Source organism: Plodia interpunctella, chromosome 21, assembly GCF_027563975.2.
Source record: "Plodia interpunctella isolate USDA-ARS_2022_Savannah chromosome 21, ilPloInte3.2, whole genome shotgun sequence".
Classification (NCBI taxonomy): Eukaryota; Metazoa; Arthropoda; class Insecta; order Lepidoptera; family Pyralidae; genus Plodia; species Plodia interpunctella.
The window spans coordinates 6949955-6966468 of NC_071314.1; the positions used below are offsets into that span (position 1 = coordinate 6949955).

General features: G+C 35.7%; 1 protein-coding gene across 1 annotated transcript in view; it reads right to left on the reverse strand.

Annotated features, from left to right (window-relative positions):
* The window catches only part of mbo (members only), a 119767-nt gene that overhangs the window by 4750 nt on the left and 98503 nt on the right, over positions 1-16514 (reverse strand). Inside the window, exons 3-11 of the mRNA XM_053761455.2 lie at positions 14701-14814; positions 13330-13542; positions 11667-11835; positions 10780-10899; positions 5258-5360; positions 4668-4769; positions 3596-3665; positions 1791-1890; positions 149-262 (exon numbers count right to left, since the gene is read on the reverse strand). Coding sequence (XP_053617430.1) covers positions 149-262; positions 1791-1890; positions 3596-3665; positions 4668-4769; positions 5258-5360; positions 10780-10899; positions 11667-11835; positions 13330-13542; positions 14701-14814 — 1105 coding nt within the window. The remainder of the gene's footprint in view (positions 1-148; positions 263-1790; positions 1891-3595; positions 3666-4667; positions 4770-5257; positions 5361-10779; positions 10900-11666; positions 11836-13329; positions 13543-14700; positions 14815-16514) is intronic.

The following is a 16514-nucleotide window of genomic DNA, read 5'->3' on the forward strand; positions in this document are numbered from 1 at the left end:
AAATGGAACCGAGAATAGGCGAAAATAAAAGAAGCAACGTCTATCATTTATTCAGAAATTTAAAAACACTTTTTCACATCAAAAATATACGCCAATTTTTCAAAAGCTAGAAACTATTAGACAGAGAAAGAGAAAGAGATAGACTTACTTCCAAACTCTCCTTGGGAGTGGGTTCCTCAGCGGTGTTCACATTGAGAATCGGCTGGGAGACGTCCCTCGTCAGTATCTCCTGTATGATGGCCGTGAACGATAACTTCTGACGCTGGAAAATATTAATAGTGTACAGTCTGTCAAGTAAATAAATATTAAAATAAATATATAGGTACGGACAGATCACACAGATTGAGCTAGACCCAAAGTAAGTTCGAGACTTGTGTTATGGGATACTAACTCAACGATACTATATCGACTATAGCGACGACCTCGGTGGCGCAGTGGTAAAGTGCTTGCCTCTGAACCGAGAGGTCCCGGGTTCGAACCCGTCATGATGGAAAATGTTCAAAATTCAAATTAAAATCATTTATTCACAAATTATACCTTCACAGGCACTTTTTCTCGTCAATTTTTATATCTAAATGATCTTTTTCTGATTGGCCCGGGTCTTGGATGTCTATCTATATATGTATTTGTTATAAAATATAGTATCGTTGAGTTAGTATCCCGTAACACAAGTCTAGAACTTACTTTTGGGCTAGCTCAATTTGTGTGATTTGTCCTAATATATTTATTTATTTATAGTGATATATAAAAATAATAATCCATCTTGACCTGACCGAGGTATGAACCCGGGACCTCCAGTGTAGCAGGCTGACATGATGACCATTAGGCCACGGAGATCGTCATATGAAGAAAGATATTTTTTTTGCAATTGCAATACCAAATACGATGGTCAAGATTGGTTGTTAAAAGACGGAAATATATTGTTTGCTTTAAAAGCGTAGAAACAAAACACGCGTTCACTCATAGATTTTTCCTTTTTCTTGGTACACTTCTTTACAACAGATTAAATGAAAAACTAAGTTTTTATCCTCTCACTTATAGTATTGCAAAAAAATCCTCCTTGAAACCCTCCTAAATATGACCTACGAAGAAACAGAAGAATTACTTATAGTTTTAAAATTTCTTTTGTAATATAACTTATTACCTATATATGATTTGTTTATATATGATTAGTTTTGTACAAGTAAGTTTAATTTTGTTAATTGTTTACAATTATTATATATAATCAAATCATTTATTCAGAAAATAGGCCTTCACAGGCACTTTTTCACGTCATATTCTAAAGTAAATGATGTTTACCAAAGCTACAAATTACTAGCATTTCGGAACGACCACTGCTGAGAAGAAATGTTGTTGGTCCCTATTATGCCAGAAGGGCTTACCATTTTTTAAATGCGTATATTCGCGCCCCCGCGCCATATTCGCGCGTCGATTATTCGTAATATTTTGAAATTCCGTTTTATTTTGTGACCCTAACTTCTATGTAAGCGATAAGTGATAAGGTTTTAAATAAAGAGATTATAACAACCACGTTTACAAGTCTTAATTATTATTATATATAAAAATAAATTAAATATGTATGTTTAGATAATTATGTAACCAAAAACTTTATTTACAACCTAATTAAATTCTAAATAAACAAAAAGTTGCCACTAGAGGTCAACTGTGTGATTAAAATGTATTATTTAAGTTTAAGTTTTTTAAGTTTTGAAGATAGAGATGTAGAAAGCAGCTTCTCGATTTTGTTTTACAATAATAGGATCCGTAGAAATATAGAAAAACTTACTTACTTCTTTTAGAATACTCGCGATGTCTTCTTCCTCTAAAGCTGGATTCTTCAACTGAAGTTCTTTGTACAGTTGTTCTTCAAGATCGTAGGGTTCCAGTGTTCTGTTACATAAATAATATATTTATTTAACCCTACATGCCAGTATGAATTTCTAAGACTGATTCTTGAAGGCAAAATCCCTGGCAAAAGACCTCCTGGCCGCCCTCGACGAAGGTGATTTGATGACATAAAGGATCGGACCGGACTTAGATACAACCAATGTTCGTTACGGAACTAATAGGTAGTTAAAATAAAAAACTTGGAGCTAAGAATTAGATAATTATATTTTTCTTTGTTCTTACAAATTAATATAATGAAAAACAGAAATCGAATCGAATGACAGGAAAAAAAACAATAGAAAAAACTAGATTTGTAGTGCGCGCGCAGGAATAAAATTTAAATTGTCGTGTTCGATAGCCATTGGCTGCCGCGCGAGGGTCGCGGGCGGGACGCGCCTAGAGTTGTGGTGTCTGGCGTAGACAACCAACAACTGAAAATAGCGGCCCAAAGCCGCGAGGGCTTCCGTATGCTGACCTCCAAACTTCAATTCGAAGATGGCACCCCATGATGATGATATATGCCAGAAGATAAATATATAAATCAAATAATTTTATTTGCTTAAATAGGGTAGATAATACACTATCCACATTATAGTTTAGAACAAGCCTATTTAGCCGTTGTCAATAGCATTCAAATGTTAATAATAGCATATTTAAAAATATATAAAATGATAATAAAGAAAAACAATAGGATTGCCGTCCGATCGGGCCGCGCAAGAACTGAGTAGTAAGTTTGTTGCACAACAAGTTGACTAAGAGACAGTGTGGTTCCGCCCTACAATCGAATAACTTATTCAGAAATTAAGCCTTCACAGGCACTTTTTCACGTCATATTCTAAATGATATTTACCAAAGCTACAAACTACTAAAATAGGACCACTCCATATCCTCCCGTGGATGTCGTACAAGGCGACTAAGGGACACAGAGCCTAAGCAGCTGATAGGCAAAAATAGCACCCCCAAGGAGGGTTGACGTCAGGCAAGCGGCCGGTTCTAAAGTCACAGCCGAATCTTCAAAATTTCAAAATGTTTTTTTACGCGGATACCGGGCTTTTTCACGTCATAAATGATATTTACCAAAGCTACAAACTACTCAAATAGGACCACTCCATATACTCCCGTGGATGTCGTACAAGGCGACTAAGGGACACAGAGCCTAGGCAGCTGATAGGCAACAATAGTACTCCCAAGGAGGGTTGACGTCAGGCAGGCGGCCGGTTGTAAAATCACAGCTGAATTTTCAAAATTTCAAAATGTTTTTTTACGCGGATACCGGGCTTCGCGGCTTCACAACCCCGAATAAAACCAGGAACGTGCAGAGAAAAGTTGACTAAGAGACACACAACCTCGGCAAAAAATAGCAAAGCAATATATCCTAACTAATATTATAAATGCGAAAGTAAGTTTGCTCATTTGTTTGTCATCTCTTCACGCTCTATCTACTCAACCAATCGTCTTGAAATTTTGCATACATGTAGTTTAAAGTTTAGAGTAGGACATAGTGTACCTTTCATCCCGTAAAAATAACTGTTCCCGTGGGAAATTTACGCGGTCGAAGCCGGGAGTATACAGCAGGACATAGGGTACCTTTCATCCCGTAAAATAACTGTTCCCGTGGGAATTACACGCGGGCGAAGCCGCGGGTAAACAGATAGTAAATGAATAGATATAATAATCGAGTACACAACTATGCTAATAACATACTGACCTATTTAACAGATTGCCATCCGCACACAGCACCAATAGCGCTGGCAACGGTGGTGGAGTTAGAGCGACTCCTGTTAAAGAAAGTTAAAAGTACAGTATCACGTTTATAAGTTAAGTCGAATCAAACCGAATACAAATTCAATAAAATAACGATCATATTACATAGGGCATAAGTCTTAAAATCCAAAAAAAAATGAAATGATTCGTGCGTACGACGCGCCGCGTGCTCAGTTCGCGGGTGAACAAACACGGCGCGCTCTGATTGGCTAAAATATTTTCGCGCCGTATAAAAATTAGACTTCTGCGCAGGTACACATCGGTGTAACTTATAAAAGTGGTAGACCTGTACCAATTGTTTTGATTAAAAGCAGGAAAAAAATATGGAGAAGGAAATGATAAACCGCATCATTAATAGTGGCAATAAAGTTATTGTTTACATTCTCGACGCTCGGGTGTTGACGATCGAATCACTGAGACAGCAGTCTAGTCCCCACTAAAGCCTCAGTACGGAAGCACAAATGACTCAATATCCGCACTGCTTTGATTTTCAACTATTGTGTCGTGCCTCTGATCTACACACAATGCTTGCGTCTCTTTTACTCCAGCAGCTTGCCTCTCGCTTGGCGATGACGTATCGGATAGATGTGGTCTGGCGGCCTGTCGGACCACTTTCGCATTCAAAACTTTGCAAAAGTCACCCTCCTCTTTTACGGTTTATATTAATATTTCTGTATACGCTAATGTTTGACAAAATTTTAGCATTCAAACAAACATCTTGTGTAACGTAATTTTGCTTGAAACACAGTCACATCATCTAATAATTTTATCGTTAATCGGACGATACTATATTTTATAAGGCGATCCGGGCCAATCAGAAAAAGATCATTTTCTATCATGACTCGACCGGGGATCGAACCCGGGACCTCTCGGTTCAGAGGCAAGCACTTTACCACTGCGCCACCGAGGTCGTCAAATATAAATACATTGATTATCTATTACTATCTTCATACATTTAATTTTTTTTATTCAGTCGAATAGCCAATTACTTTGGCTGACACCATTTGTGATGTTACCTGCGGGCGGGTGAAACGCGGCGTTGTGGCCGCTCGTGCACACGAGGTGCCGCGCCACGCTCGGCTTCGCGAATATAGTTGATAGAATTGTTTCTGCCCCCTCTGTAATAAATAAAGATTAAGTAATGAGATAAAAAAGAACTAAAACTTGAGCGGAAATCGAAACCACGTCACAGTACAGTGCTTTTAAGCAATAAGCTATCAAGTCCATTCCGGTACAGCGGAATTTGTGTGACATACATATACCGATATGAAATAGAAAATGTTTGTATTTAACATTTGATGCAAATAGAGGGTTGGTATAAGTTCGACGTGTCTGTCTGTGTCAACGTAGCTCCCAAACGGATGAATCGATTTTCGTTTAGTCATAGATAATTTTATCCCGAGTGTTCTTAGCCATGTTACATGAAAATCGGTTCAGCCGTCGTAGCGAAATGAATATTGAAATTCGGGGGTATTTTAATTTGTATAACAAATAAACTTGTTCTATAGGCATTCTATCGTATATATGTCTAGTGATAGGTATATGTAAACAAAATAATATTACGATTGTGATCGAGTGCTGAAGAAAAGAAAAATATCTCACTGACCGTCATCCGCGCGCGCGAACTCCGCGAGCGGCGGCTGCAGCGCGCACAGCGACACTGCGTGCGCGCCGCCCGCGTGCACGCACACGTACGTGTTCGACGTGCACTGGAAATTACATTTACTTATTTTCACATATACCCTATATTGTCCACGTCATTTTCAAAATTGCGGTTGTAGAACTGACTCCATACATTTTAATAAATTTTAAGAATTTATTTTATTTTGCTTTTTTTTGCAGCACACTTCACCAATTCTATTCGTAAATCTTCTATTTTCAAATTCAAATTCAAATCATTTATTCAGAAATTAGACCTTCACAGGCACTTTTTCTCGTCAATTTTTATATTTATAGTTATTTCTCACAAGCTACAAACTACTAGCATTTCGGAACGACCACTGCTGAGAAGAAATGCCGAAAGAAACTCATTTGAACAGTGTTGGTCCCTATCATGCCAGATCGGCTTACCATTATTGTTTCTTACAATGTTTTTTTTTTCTAATAATATATAAAAGTACATAATGTACATAGTCAAAAGGTATATCAAAACAGGTTATGATTGTGATCCGAATGCTGATTATAATATATATATATATCGATGTGAAACACAATTAACTTACATGAAAATATATGAGAAACGAGATGACCAGTTCCCTCTGGCAGCACCCGTTCACGAGTTGCGCTTATTTATAGTGTTTACACAATTTACTTCGTTTAATTTTTTATATAAATGTGAATTTGATTTGACAAAAATAAGCACATCAAAGATATACTGAGATACAACAGTGAGGATGTTAATTGATTTGAAGAGTTCTTGAAGATAATCTCGAGGTTTTAACCCATAAATAAAACGGATAGCTCCTTTCTGTAATACAAAAATTTTTCCTATCTCAGCTGCATTACCCCAAACTAATAGTCCGTAGGACATAATGCTATGAAAGCAGCTGAAATACACAAGTTTAGCTTTATCTATGTTCGTACACTGTCTGATCCTTCTCACTGCAAAAGCTGCCGTACTAAGTTTTTTGGCCGTGATTTCAATATGTTTATCCCACTTTAATTTGTCGTCCATAGTGATGCCCAGGAATTTAGTACTATGTACCCATTCTAGAGCTTTACCATTTACTGTTAAAGGTATAACATTGTGCGAGTTATTTAAGAGAGAGAATTTAATACATTTTGTTTTCTCTGTATTTAGAGCTAAGTTGTTGGTTGTAAACCAGTTAAACACTACCGACATGCTATTACTTATAAAGTTATAGTTTTCACTTTTTCTATCGACTTTAAATAATAAGGATGTATCGTCTGCAAATAGAACTACTTCGCATAAATGTTGGGCAAAGCATGGGAGGTCGTTAATATAAACCAAAAACAAAAAGGGACCGATAATGGAGCCTTGAGGTACGCCTATGTGAACAGGTGCACTATAGGAAATTGTTTTGTTAATTTCTACTCTCTGTGTTCTATTATCTAGGTAAGACGAAAGAACACTAAGAGCCGCGCCAGTGACACCATAATGTTGAAGTTTATTTTTGAGTATATTATGATCTACACAGTCAAAAGCTTTCGATAAGTCACAGAAAATACCTACGACATCTTGCTTGGATTCCCAAGCTTCATTAATTATTTTAACTAAAGTGGCTGCTGCATCAGAAGTTGAACGACCTTTGGTGAAACCGTATTGACGATTATGTAAAATTTTATTTATATTAAAATACGACACAAGTTGACTCAAAATATTTTTTTCAAATATTTTACTTAGAGTGGGTAATATAGAAATAGGTCTATAGTTTGTGGGATCATGTTTAACGCCTTGTTTAAATAGAGGAATTACTTTTCTTATTTTCATTAAGTCTGGGAACACGCCTTCAGATATACATTTATTGAATATTATGGTTAGGTGAGGAGCAATCAGGTCAATAATGCTGCTCAATACTGAGACGGAAATCCCCCACAGGTCCTCAGTGTTTTTAACATTTAGGGCTTTAAAAGCAGATATAATTTCATCTGGTGTAATATGTCTGAATGTAAAAGTGGACTTAGGGTTCGGAGCATTTCTTTTTAATAGGTCATCTGCCGCATTGGAGCAAGAGGAAAGGGATTCTGTGATATTCTTAGAAATGTTGGAAAATAAATTATTAAATTCGTTGGAAACTTCGTCATCTGCACTTATGGTTTTACCGTCAAGTTTTAATACAAAATTTACGTCGCGCGTGTTAGTTTTACCAGTCTCTTTATTTATGATGGACCAAGCCGTCTTTATTTTATCACTCGAATTTTTTATTTTATTAGTTAAATACAAATTTTTCGCGACAGAACATACTTTTTTAAAAGTTTTAGAATACCGTTTAACATGTTATGAATTCTGCATTAAAATTGTACTGTTTTTGGCCATAAAGTTCATAAAGTCTATTTCTACTAATATAGATACCGTTTGAGGCCCAATCACAAAAGTTAAGTTTATCTTTCTTGATGAAAGTTTTGAACGGAAAAGATTTTTTGAATTCTTTTTCTACTATATTGAACACCTCATTGTATTGGTCATTCGGGTTTTTTGTGAGGTCTGCATCTGGCAATTTGTTATAAACGGATTCGCGAAAACGCATTTTACGTTGCTTAGTTAGAGGCCTACAAGTTACAGGAGCGGTGCTTAGGTCAGACTTTCCGTCACGTATAAGTGATACCTATAGACCTAGGTGGTCAGACCCCAGACAGGCGAACAGTTTTTGATTATAAACAGCGCAATCGCAGAAAACGTTATCTATACATCTGCCTGAGGTCGAGGTTATTCTAGTGGGTTCAAAGAATGTATGCTTTAAGTTAAATGAGTCTAGTAGATTTTTAAATCCATTGGTTTCCGAACATGAAACTAAAATGTCTATATTAAAATAACCGCATACAATTATATGCTTATTGTTAGATGTAACTCGCCTGAGTGCTTCCTCCAAAACGTCTAAAAGAGTTTCGCAACAAGCTGATGGCTCCACACAAGAAAGTTCTATAGTGCATTCAACTGATAGACTTACTATGTCTTTCCTTTCTTTATACTTATAACTCTTATTTAATAGTATTAATGATCCTCCGTGTTCGGCATTTTGTCTTACGAATGCACTTGTTAATATATACTTATCGGGAAAATTTAATTTAATTTCATTTCTAAAAAAGTGTTCAGTTACACAGAAAATATCAATACTATTATTTTCTAAAAATAAACAAACTTCACTGAATTTGCTGGTGAAGCCCTGGATATTTTGATGTATAAGATTTAAATAGGAGGGCTTCATCGCTGTCTTATTATCTAGTTTAAAACTAAATTATTAGTACTTGTACTAATATTTGGTAATTTCGTTATATCGGCTATAACGGGTCTATAAATATTGAATGCTAAGAGTTTAGCAATGGTCAGCTTAAATCTATAAGGTAGGTGCACAGTACCATTGTTATATATGCAATTATTTATATATTTATTCAGGTCCAAAATGTATAATTTTTTAAATTTCCAAGTCAAGTTGTATATACATGTATTTATGGAGTGTATATACTTATTATTAGAGCTATTTTTAGTAAAAGGAAATAGACTAAATATTATCTGACCAACACCCGAGTTCTCTATTTCAGATAAAATTTCAATGTAATTTGTAATGTCTAAACGGGAGAAATTTGAGGCATTACCTATAGTTAATATTAATGTGGTATTACTATCTATTTTTTCACATTTTATTCTAGACATCATTTGAGAAATATGAGCTCCTGGCATACATATATTGCTAACACTTTGTGTAGTGTAATTTGACACCAACGGACCTAAGTTAATGCCCAATTCATCTGAGTAAATAATCGTTCTTGGGGTCTTACAGTCAATAGGATTTGACCTAACCGAAGAACTAGAATTAGTAATGATGGTCGCGTCTATCTGAGAAGCTTCCAGGGACGCCTGTATAGGGGGCGAAGTCTCTGGAAGCAACTCAGACTCTGTCATGATTGAGGCTGCTGCACTAGCAGTATTGTCAGTTAAGGACGCTTCCACAGCCTGCTTTTCAGTGGCCCAACTACATTTACACAAATTTTTTTCTTCTATTAACTTGTGTACAGCCTGATTATATTCCTTGATGGTATTCCTTGAAAGCTCATATCTGCTAGATATTGACTGTAACTCGGATTGCAAAGAACATATTTTATCTTGTAATTCTTTTATAACTTTCTTATTGCATTTGATAGTATCTTGACAAGCCATTAATTGTACTTTTAAGTCTAGTTTTTGCTGCTTAATATCTTTAACAATGTTTTTTTTTGTTTTTTAACAATGTTTTCAGATTTCTTAATAAATTTACTTAACTTAACATACTTTTTAATTTTGTTGGAGCCTGAAAGAGAAGCACGTTTGTTGCTAGATGTGGGTGTGGCAGTAAGATCTATTGTGGGGACAATACTATTATCAACTAAGAGATCTAAATTGAAATCTACAGTTTGATTATTCCCGGACTGAATAATCCTTCATAATCCAACGACTATTTTTATTATTTAATTAAACACCAGCTCGTGGGATAAAATGACTTTATTCAATCTCGAAACTACCCACATTCCTACATGTTTAATCGACGTTCCCTTTATATCACAAAACAAAACATAACATATTCGAAACTTTATTACACAAAATTAAAAAAGATGGTATTTTACACTTTATCAGATAAAATTACAAAATGTAGCAATGGCGTACTTAACGTCTTAACACATTCGCGGACGTTCGCCGAAACACGACCAGAATTGAATCGTTAACTGATATAGCAGTTATTTTTCCATAATAATAATTATTATATTTACATAATAATTATTTATTTCCATAATATTTTTCAATAAAAGAAACACTATGTCCTTCTCAATACTTTAAACTGCATGAATGCAAAATTTCAAGACGATGTGTTGAGTAGTTTGAGCGTGAAGTGGTAACAAACAAACAAACTTACTTTCGCATTTATATTAGTTAAGATTAGGATACTCGATTTGCAATACCTGTAGAAAGTGACTAAGATATAAGTAATAATTTTAAGACCACCATTTTGTACACTTAGTCGGCAAATGAATTAATATGAATAATTTAAAACGTAAAAAAGTGCCTGTGAAGTCTAAATCTCTGAAATAAAATGCAGTGTTTATTTAACTAAACATATATGTTAAATACATATATAGTTAGGACCACCTAATAAACAAATGCTTGTGTCAGATAGTCGTAATTTTTCTCATCTCATTTTATATATTTTTTTTATTCTCTTTTGATAATAAAATCATGACATGATGATTATTGACTCTGTTAATCAAGATCAAATAAAAGAACTATACGATGGTTCTCAGAGCGTTACTAGCGCTGCGGCCGCGCTCTCATTACGACCGGTCAATTTTCATGAGGAACGAATCATTTTCAAAAGCAATCATTCGTAAAATTGACAGATTAATTATTTTAAAAAAGTCTAATAATAAAACTGATTCTTGTCTTTGTGAAATTGTAATGAAACGCACTGTGAAACATACCGGGTACAGATGCACCGGATAGGAATGCTGCAAGTCGCTGTCCGGGTTGAGAGTGATGTTCAGCTCGACCGCCTCCACCACGTAGAGGGCGTGGCTGTCGTCGTTTTCTTTGTCCGACGACTGCAATTAAAAAAAATCATACTTTTATAACCATAATTTTATATTTAGTAGGCAAACGGATGAACACATTTCTAAGAAAGGACGTTTCTTTTGTAAATAAAGACGTGACATAGCTTTTGACCGCGGCTTTTGCCGCGTGAATTTTCTACTGGAAAATATTTTTTTTCCAGGTTAATTAATCTAGCACCCGTGTGGTTTTAGTGGGTTCGAGTCCCAGATACCCGTCCGGCTTCCCGTAGCTGGATGGACGAGACGAGGGTCTTTCAACGCGTTAAAAAAAAGGTGTGTAAGTCTTAACTTAAGGCGCGTTAAGTCTTAGCTTAAAGTGCGTTAAGTCTTAACTTGAGGTGCGTTAAGTCTTAACTTGAGGTGCGTTAAGTCTTAACTTGAGGTGCGTTAAGTCTTAATTTGAGGTGCGTTAAGTTTTAACTTAAGGTGTATTAAGTCTTAACTTAAGGCGGTTTTAGTGTAACCTAAGGCGCGTTAAGTCTTAACTTAAAATGCGTTAAAGTCTTAACTTAAAGTGCGTTAAGTTATAACTTAAAGTGCGTTAAAGTCTTAACTTAAAGTGCGTTAAGTCATAACTTAAAGTGCGTTAAAGTCTTAACTTAAAGTGCGTTAAGTCATAACTTAAAGTGCGTTAAGTCATAACTTAAAGTGCGTTAAGTCATAACTTAAAGTGCGTTAAAGTCTTAACTTAAGGTGCGTTAAGTCTTAACTTAAGGTGCGTTAAGTCTTAACTTAAGGTGCGTTAAATCCAAACTTACGTTGGGCAGCAGCAGACAGTGGTAGAGCGCGGCGCAGCCCGAGGCCACGACGACGAGCGCGGGCGCGGGCGCGGCGCCGAGCGCGGCGATGGCGCACGACTCCGACCCGTAGTTGTCGTCCGCGGGCGGGTACATCGCCAGCGGGCCGCGCAAGCGTCCGTGGACACCACTGATACACAAAATATATATTTTTTAATTCTTAACTATATATCACATCAGCTTTTGCCCGCGACTGAGCACGCGTAAATTTCCAAGGGAATTTCAAACTATATGTATGCAAAATTCCAAGATGATCGGTTGAGTACAATGGAGCGTGAAGAGGTAATAAACAAACCAACAAACCTACTTTCGCATTTAAAATAGTAGTATTAGGATTTAATTGTTTTTATTGCATTATTGTGACGTGATAATAGCTTAGTCATAAAACTCGAACCAATTTAACTAGTTGTTCGCCGCGAACAATAAATTTTTGTTGAGTTTTTACAAAATTGTGAATATTTCTAAAACGACCCACGAACCGACTTTCATGCCCCACGAACTTAATAATTCTATTGACAATTATTAATTCTATTAATTCTACATACCTTTTCAATTTCATCAAAATCAGATGAAAGATTCGAAAGTTATCGCGTTAATTAATAATAAGTTAATAAAATAAATAAATATATACGGACAAATCACACAGATTTAGCTAGCCCCAAAGTAAGTTCGAGACTTGTGTTACGGGATACTAACTCGACGATATTATATTTTATAACAAATACATATATAGATAAACATACAGACCGGGGCCAATCAGAAAAAGATCATTTGCCATCATGACCCGACCGAGGATCGAACCCGGGACCTCTCGGTTTAGAGGCAAGCACTTTACCATTGCGCCACCGAGGTCGTCTGCGTTACAAACATACATACATACATACAAAAAATGCATTATTGCCCCAAGTTGATTTGTAGACCTCGCTCGGTCAATTAACTGTTATCATTGAATCGACAGGCGTTTATCAGCTACGTCCCGAACATAAAGACCGCCTCAAATGCTCGACTATTTCAAAAGTTTTACAGCTATATACCATACATTTTTAATTATGCCAAAAAATAAAATGGGGCTATCTGTATCTATTACTGATAATATTGCACATATTCAAAACATAAAAAATCGAATTCCTAAATGTATCGAAAAAAATCTATAATAATTGGTTATAATACTTAGAGTGTGCCACCTGACTACTACGCTTCATAGTAAAGGTAGGTTCAGTGAGCCATGTTCACACAAAGTTGATTTTCATTGATAAATTCTGCCATTTATTTATTTGTTTATTTATTTATTTATTTATTTATTTATTTATTTATTTATTTATTTATTTATTTATTTATTTATTTATTTATTTATTTATTTATTTATTTATTTATTTATTTATTTATTTATTTATTTTTGCCTATGTCAGGGTCATTGCACTCGAGAAACACAACACGATAAACTATGAATTGGAATAAATGGAGTTTGAAACTACGTCCATAAATTCATTGAAAATTGTGGACAAACGCAAACCTCAATAACTTTGGTGATAAACGATAATATTAAATTTTGATTACTCACATGTAGTAGGGTCTTTAATATTAAGTCTTTCATTTTTTCGGCATAATTAAAAATGTGTCATACCTCTTCGGCTCTAGTTCACACTGCATCATATACACGTCCCCGTTGCCCCTCAATATCAGGAGGTCCGACGAACCAGGTACGGAGGTGAAGTCCACAGCTGTGTCTCCCAAACTGTCCAGGATCGTCTTCCCGGCCAACTGGCTGCACGGCTTTGCACCAATCGTGTAGATCTTTACAAGTTTTGGCCCTCTTTTTATCGCTATGTTGTAAAGCCTGGAATATTATTATTATTATTAGTTGCCTGGGGCTTCGATCCCGTGGAAATTTCGAAATAATTTATAGCCTATAGCAATCTTGAATAATGTACCTTTTTAATGGTGAAAGAATTTTTGAAATCGGTTCGGTAGTTTCAGAGATTACCCGCTTCAAACACATTTGTGTGTTTGAAGCGGGTAATCTCTGAAAACGTTTCTCTAACAAACGTTTACCTCTTTATAATAATAGTATAGATGAATTTAAAGGCTGATATGTACTTTATTGTGTGCTTAAATTGTTATATTCACGGAGAAAAGAAAAAAATATAAATTTATATTTAAAAGATTGGTAAAGCCCTTCTGGCATGATAGGGACCTGGACAGTTTAAATAAGTTACGGTATTTCCTCTCAGCAGTGGTCGTTCCGAAATGCTAGTAATTTGTAGCTTTGGTAAATATCATTTAATTTAGAATATGACCTGGAAAAGTTCCTGTGAAGGCCTGCTTTCTGAATAAACGATTTGATTTTTCATTTTTATACACCACTCGTGCCTTTCGTGTTCTTTCTGCACAAAGATATATAAAAAGCCACTCTATATTTGTGCAGTTGTATAACATCAGTTTGTTAGACAAATTAAAAAAAAACCCGGCTCTCAACATTCATTTGGCTACAACTTTTGAACGGCTGAACCGATGTTGATCAAACATATCTAAGAACCACCGCATAAAATTAGTTATCAAATAATAAAAAAACCACATCCAAATCGCTTCACCCGTTGATGAGCTACGGTGACACGTACACAGACAGACACACTTAGCGGTCAAACTTATAACACCCCTCTTTTGCGTCGGGGGTTAAAAAGGAGAATGGCACCCACCATTCAGTAGCGTAAAGTCTAGTTACTTAAAGATAACTACATTGAACTACAGAAATAATAATTGAACTTACAGCTCGCGAACACAATACATTTTTACAAAATTGTGAATATTTCAAAAACGACTGAACCGATATTGATGCCCCACAAACTTAGAAATTCTATTGGCATATCCTACATACCATTTAAATTTCATCAAAATCAGACCAACGGTGTGAAAGTTATCGCGTTACAAACATACATATAAAAAAATATTTTTGTCCCAATTAGAATGTTAGACTCCCATTATTATTGGAGCTCACCTGATAGTGTTATCCGACACCAGCACCAACAGATGTGACAGCGAGGTCGGATGCCAGTGTACCCTTCGCACTTCACCTTGGGAGTACAGAAACCGTTCGTCGAGGGAAGCACTCCTGAAATATGACGAAAACCATAATCAGAAAAATAGAACCATTTCAGATTAATCATACATAGTATACATTGTAGACAGCGCAGCGACCTGTATGGAAAAATCTATACATATAATAAAACAAAAAGTAGGTTGTGTCTGTACACTGTAGGAGATATTAATGAAAAATAATTATGGGGGATTTTTATGAGACTAATAGAAGCCAAAACATTTTTTAAAAATTTTTGTCGGTATGTCTGTCTATATGTTTGTTAGCGCATCACGCAAAATCTACTAGATGGAATTGCATGCGGTTTTCACAGTTGTATAGCGGATGGTCTAACTAAATAGTTTTTTGAGTTTATGACGTTAATACAGACAGACGCGACACGGGACTTGGTTTTAACGCGACACGGTATTTAATTTGGGGATCTTTCATTAAAATCTCATTATATTAACCATTGGTCGAGTTAAACGCAACTCAATCCGCAAAACCAAAGTCTAAACGCCCGATTAAACATTCTCTGACCGCGACAACGGAAGAAAAAAACAAAATGACTGCCGTAATCAAATTATTAGCCCAGGGTAAGGGTGAGACCGCGAATCCTTCACTGTATTTATCACACAGAATAATGAATGAAGCCTTTTTTCCTCCGATAATAGGGGTGGGTCGAAACCACCTGAACACAGGGTGCTTCCGGAGCTGAGACAACGCTTATATCAATGTTTTATAATACTAGCGACGTAGCCCGGCTTCGCACGAGGACATTATAGATAAAAAGATAAAAAAACACGTGTAAATTGATACATAAAATCTTAAAACACAAGTGTTTTAAGATTTTATGTATTGTAGGTCCACTGGAGGGTTCGATCCCCGGTCAGGTCAACGTGGAAAATGATATTTTTCAGATGAAGCTGGGTCTTGAATGTTTATCTATATATGTATTCGTTATAAAATATAGTATCGTTGAGTTAGTATCCCATAACACAAGTCTCGAACTTACATAGGGGCTAGCTCAATCTGTGTGATCTGTCATAATATATTTATTTATATATATATTTACTGACAACAGTTTTGGTACTAGTTTTAACACACTGGATAACAGGAAGTATACATTTATTATGATATCTATAAAGAGATACGTCAATAGATTGAGTCAGCCCTAAATTTCCTTTATGATTAGTCACTGGACTAAATTATTTACATACAAATATGTTTTGAGGTTAGAGTACGGGTGATCTTTTAAACTACTATAACGATTTAGCTGAAGCTACGTTATTTCTGAGTGACACACTAACTTACCTACTCTTCTGGCTCAATGACACAAAGTAAAACTTAATAATGCTTTATTTGAGTGTAGAATCAATAAGTGTTAACATTTGTACAGGATTGTTAATATTAATATTATTTTTTATTTAACAATTATTTATTTTTTATTTAATAAGGGTAGTAACCCTTATCAAGTGTTTCCGTCCATCATTATCCGACCGGAGATCGAACCTGGGATCTCTCGGTACAGAGGCAAGTAGATACTTTACCACTGCGCCCCCGGGGTCGTCAAAATTTAAGAATCAAGGCCCATAAAGGCACCAGACAAATCAGATATACGACGGCAGTGTGCAGGTTTCCTCAAAATGTTTTTCATCATAACTCTGGTTATTCTTCTCCTTACATATTATAAAACAAAAGTCCTCTGCCGCGTCTGTCTGTCTGTTTGCGATAAA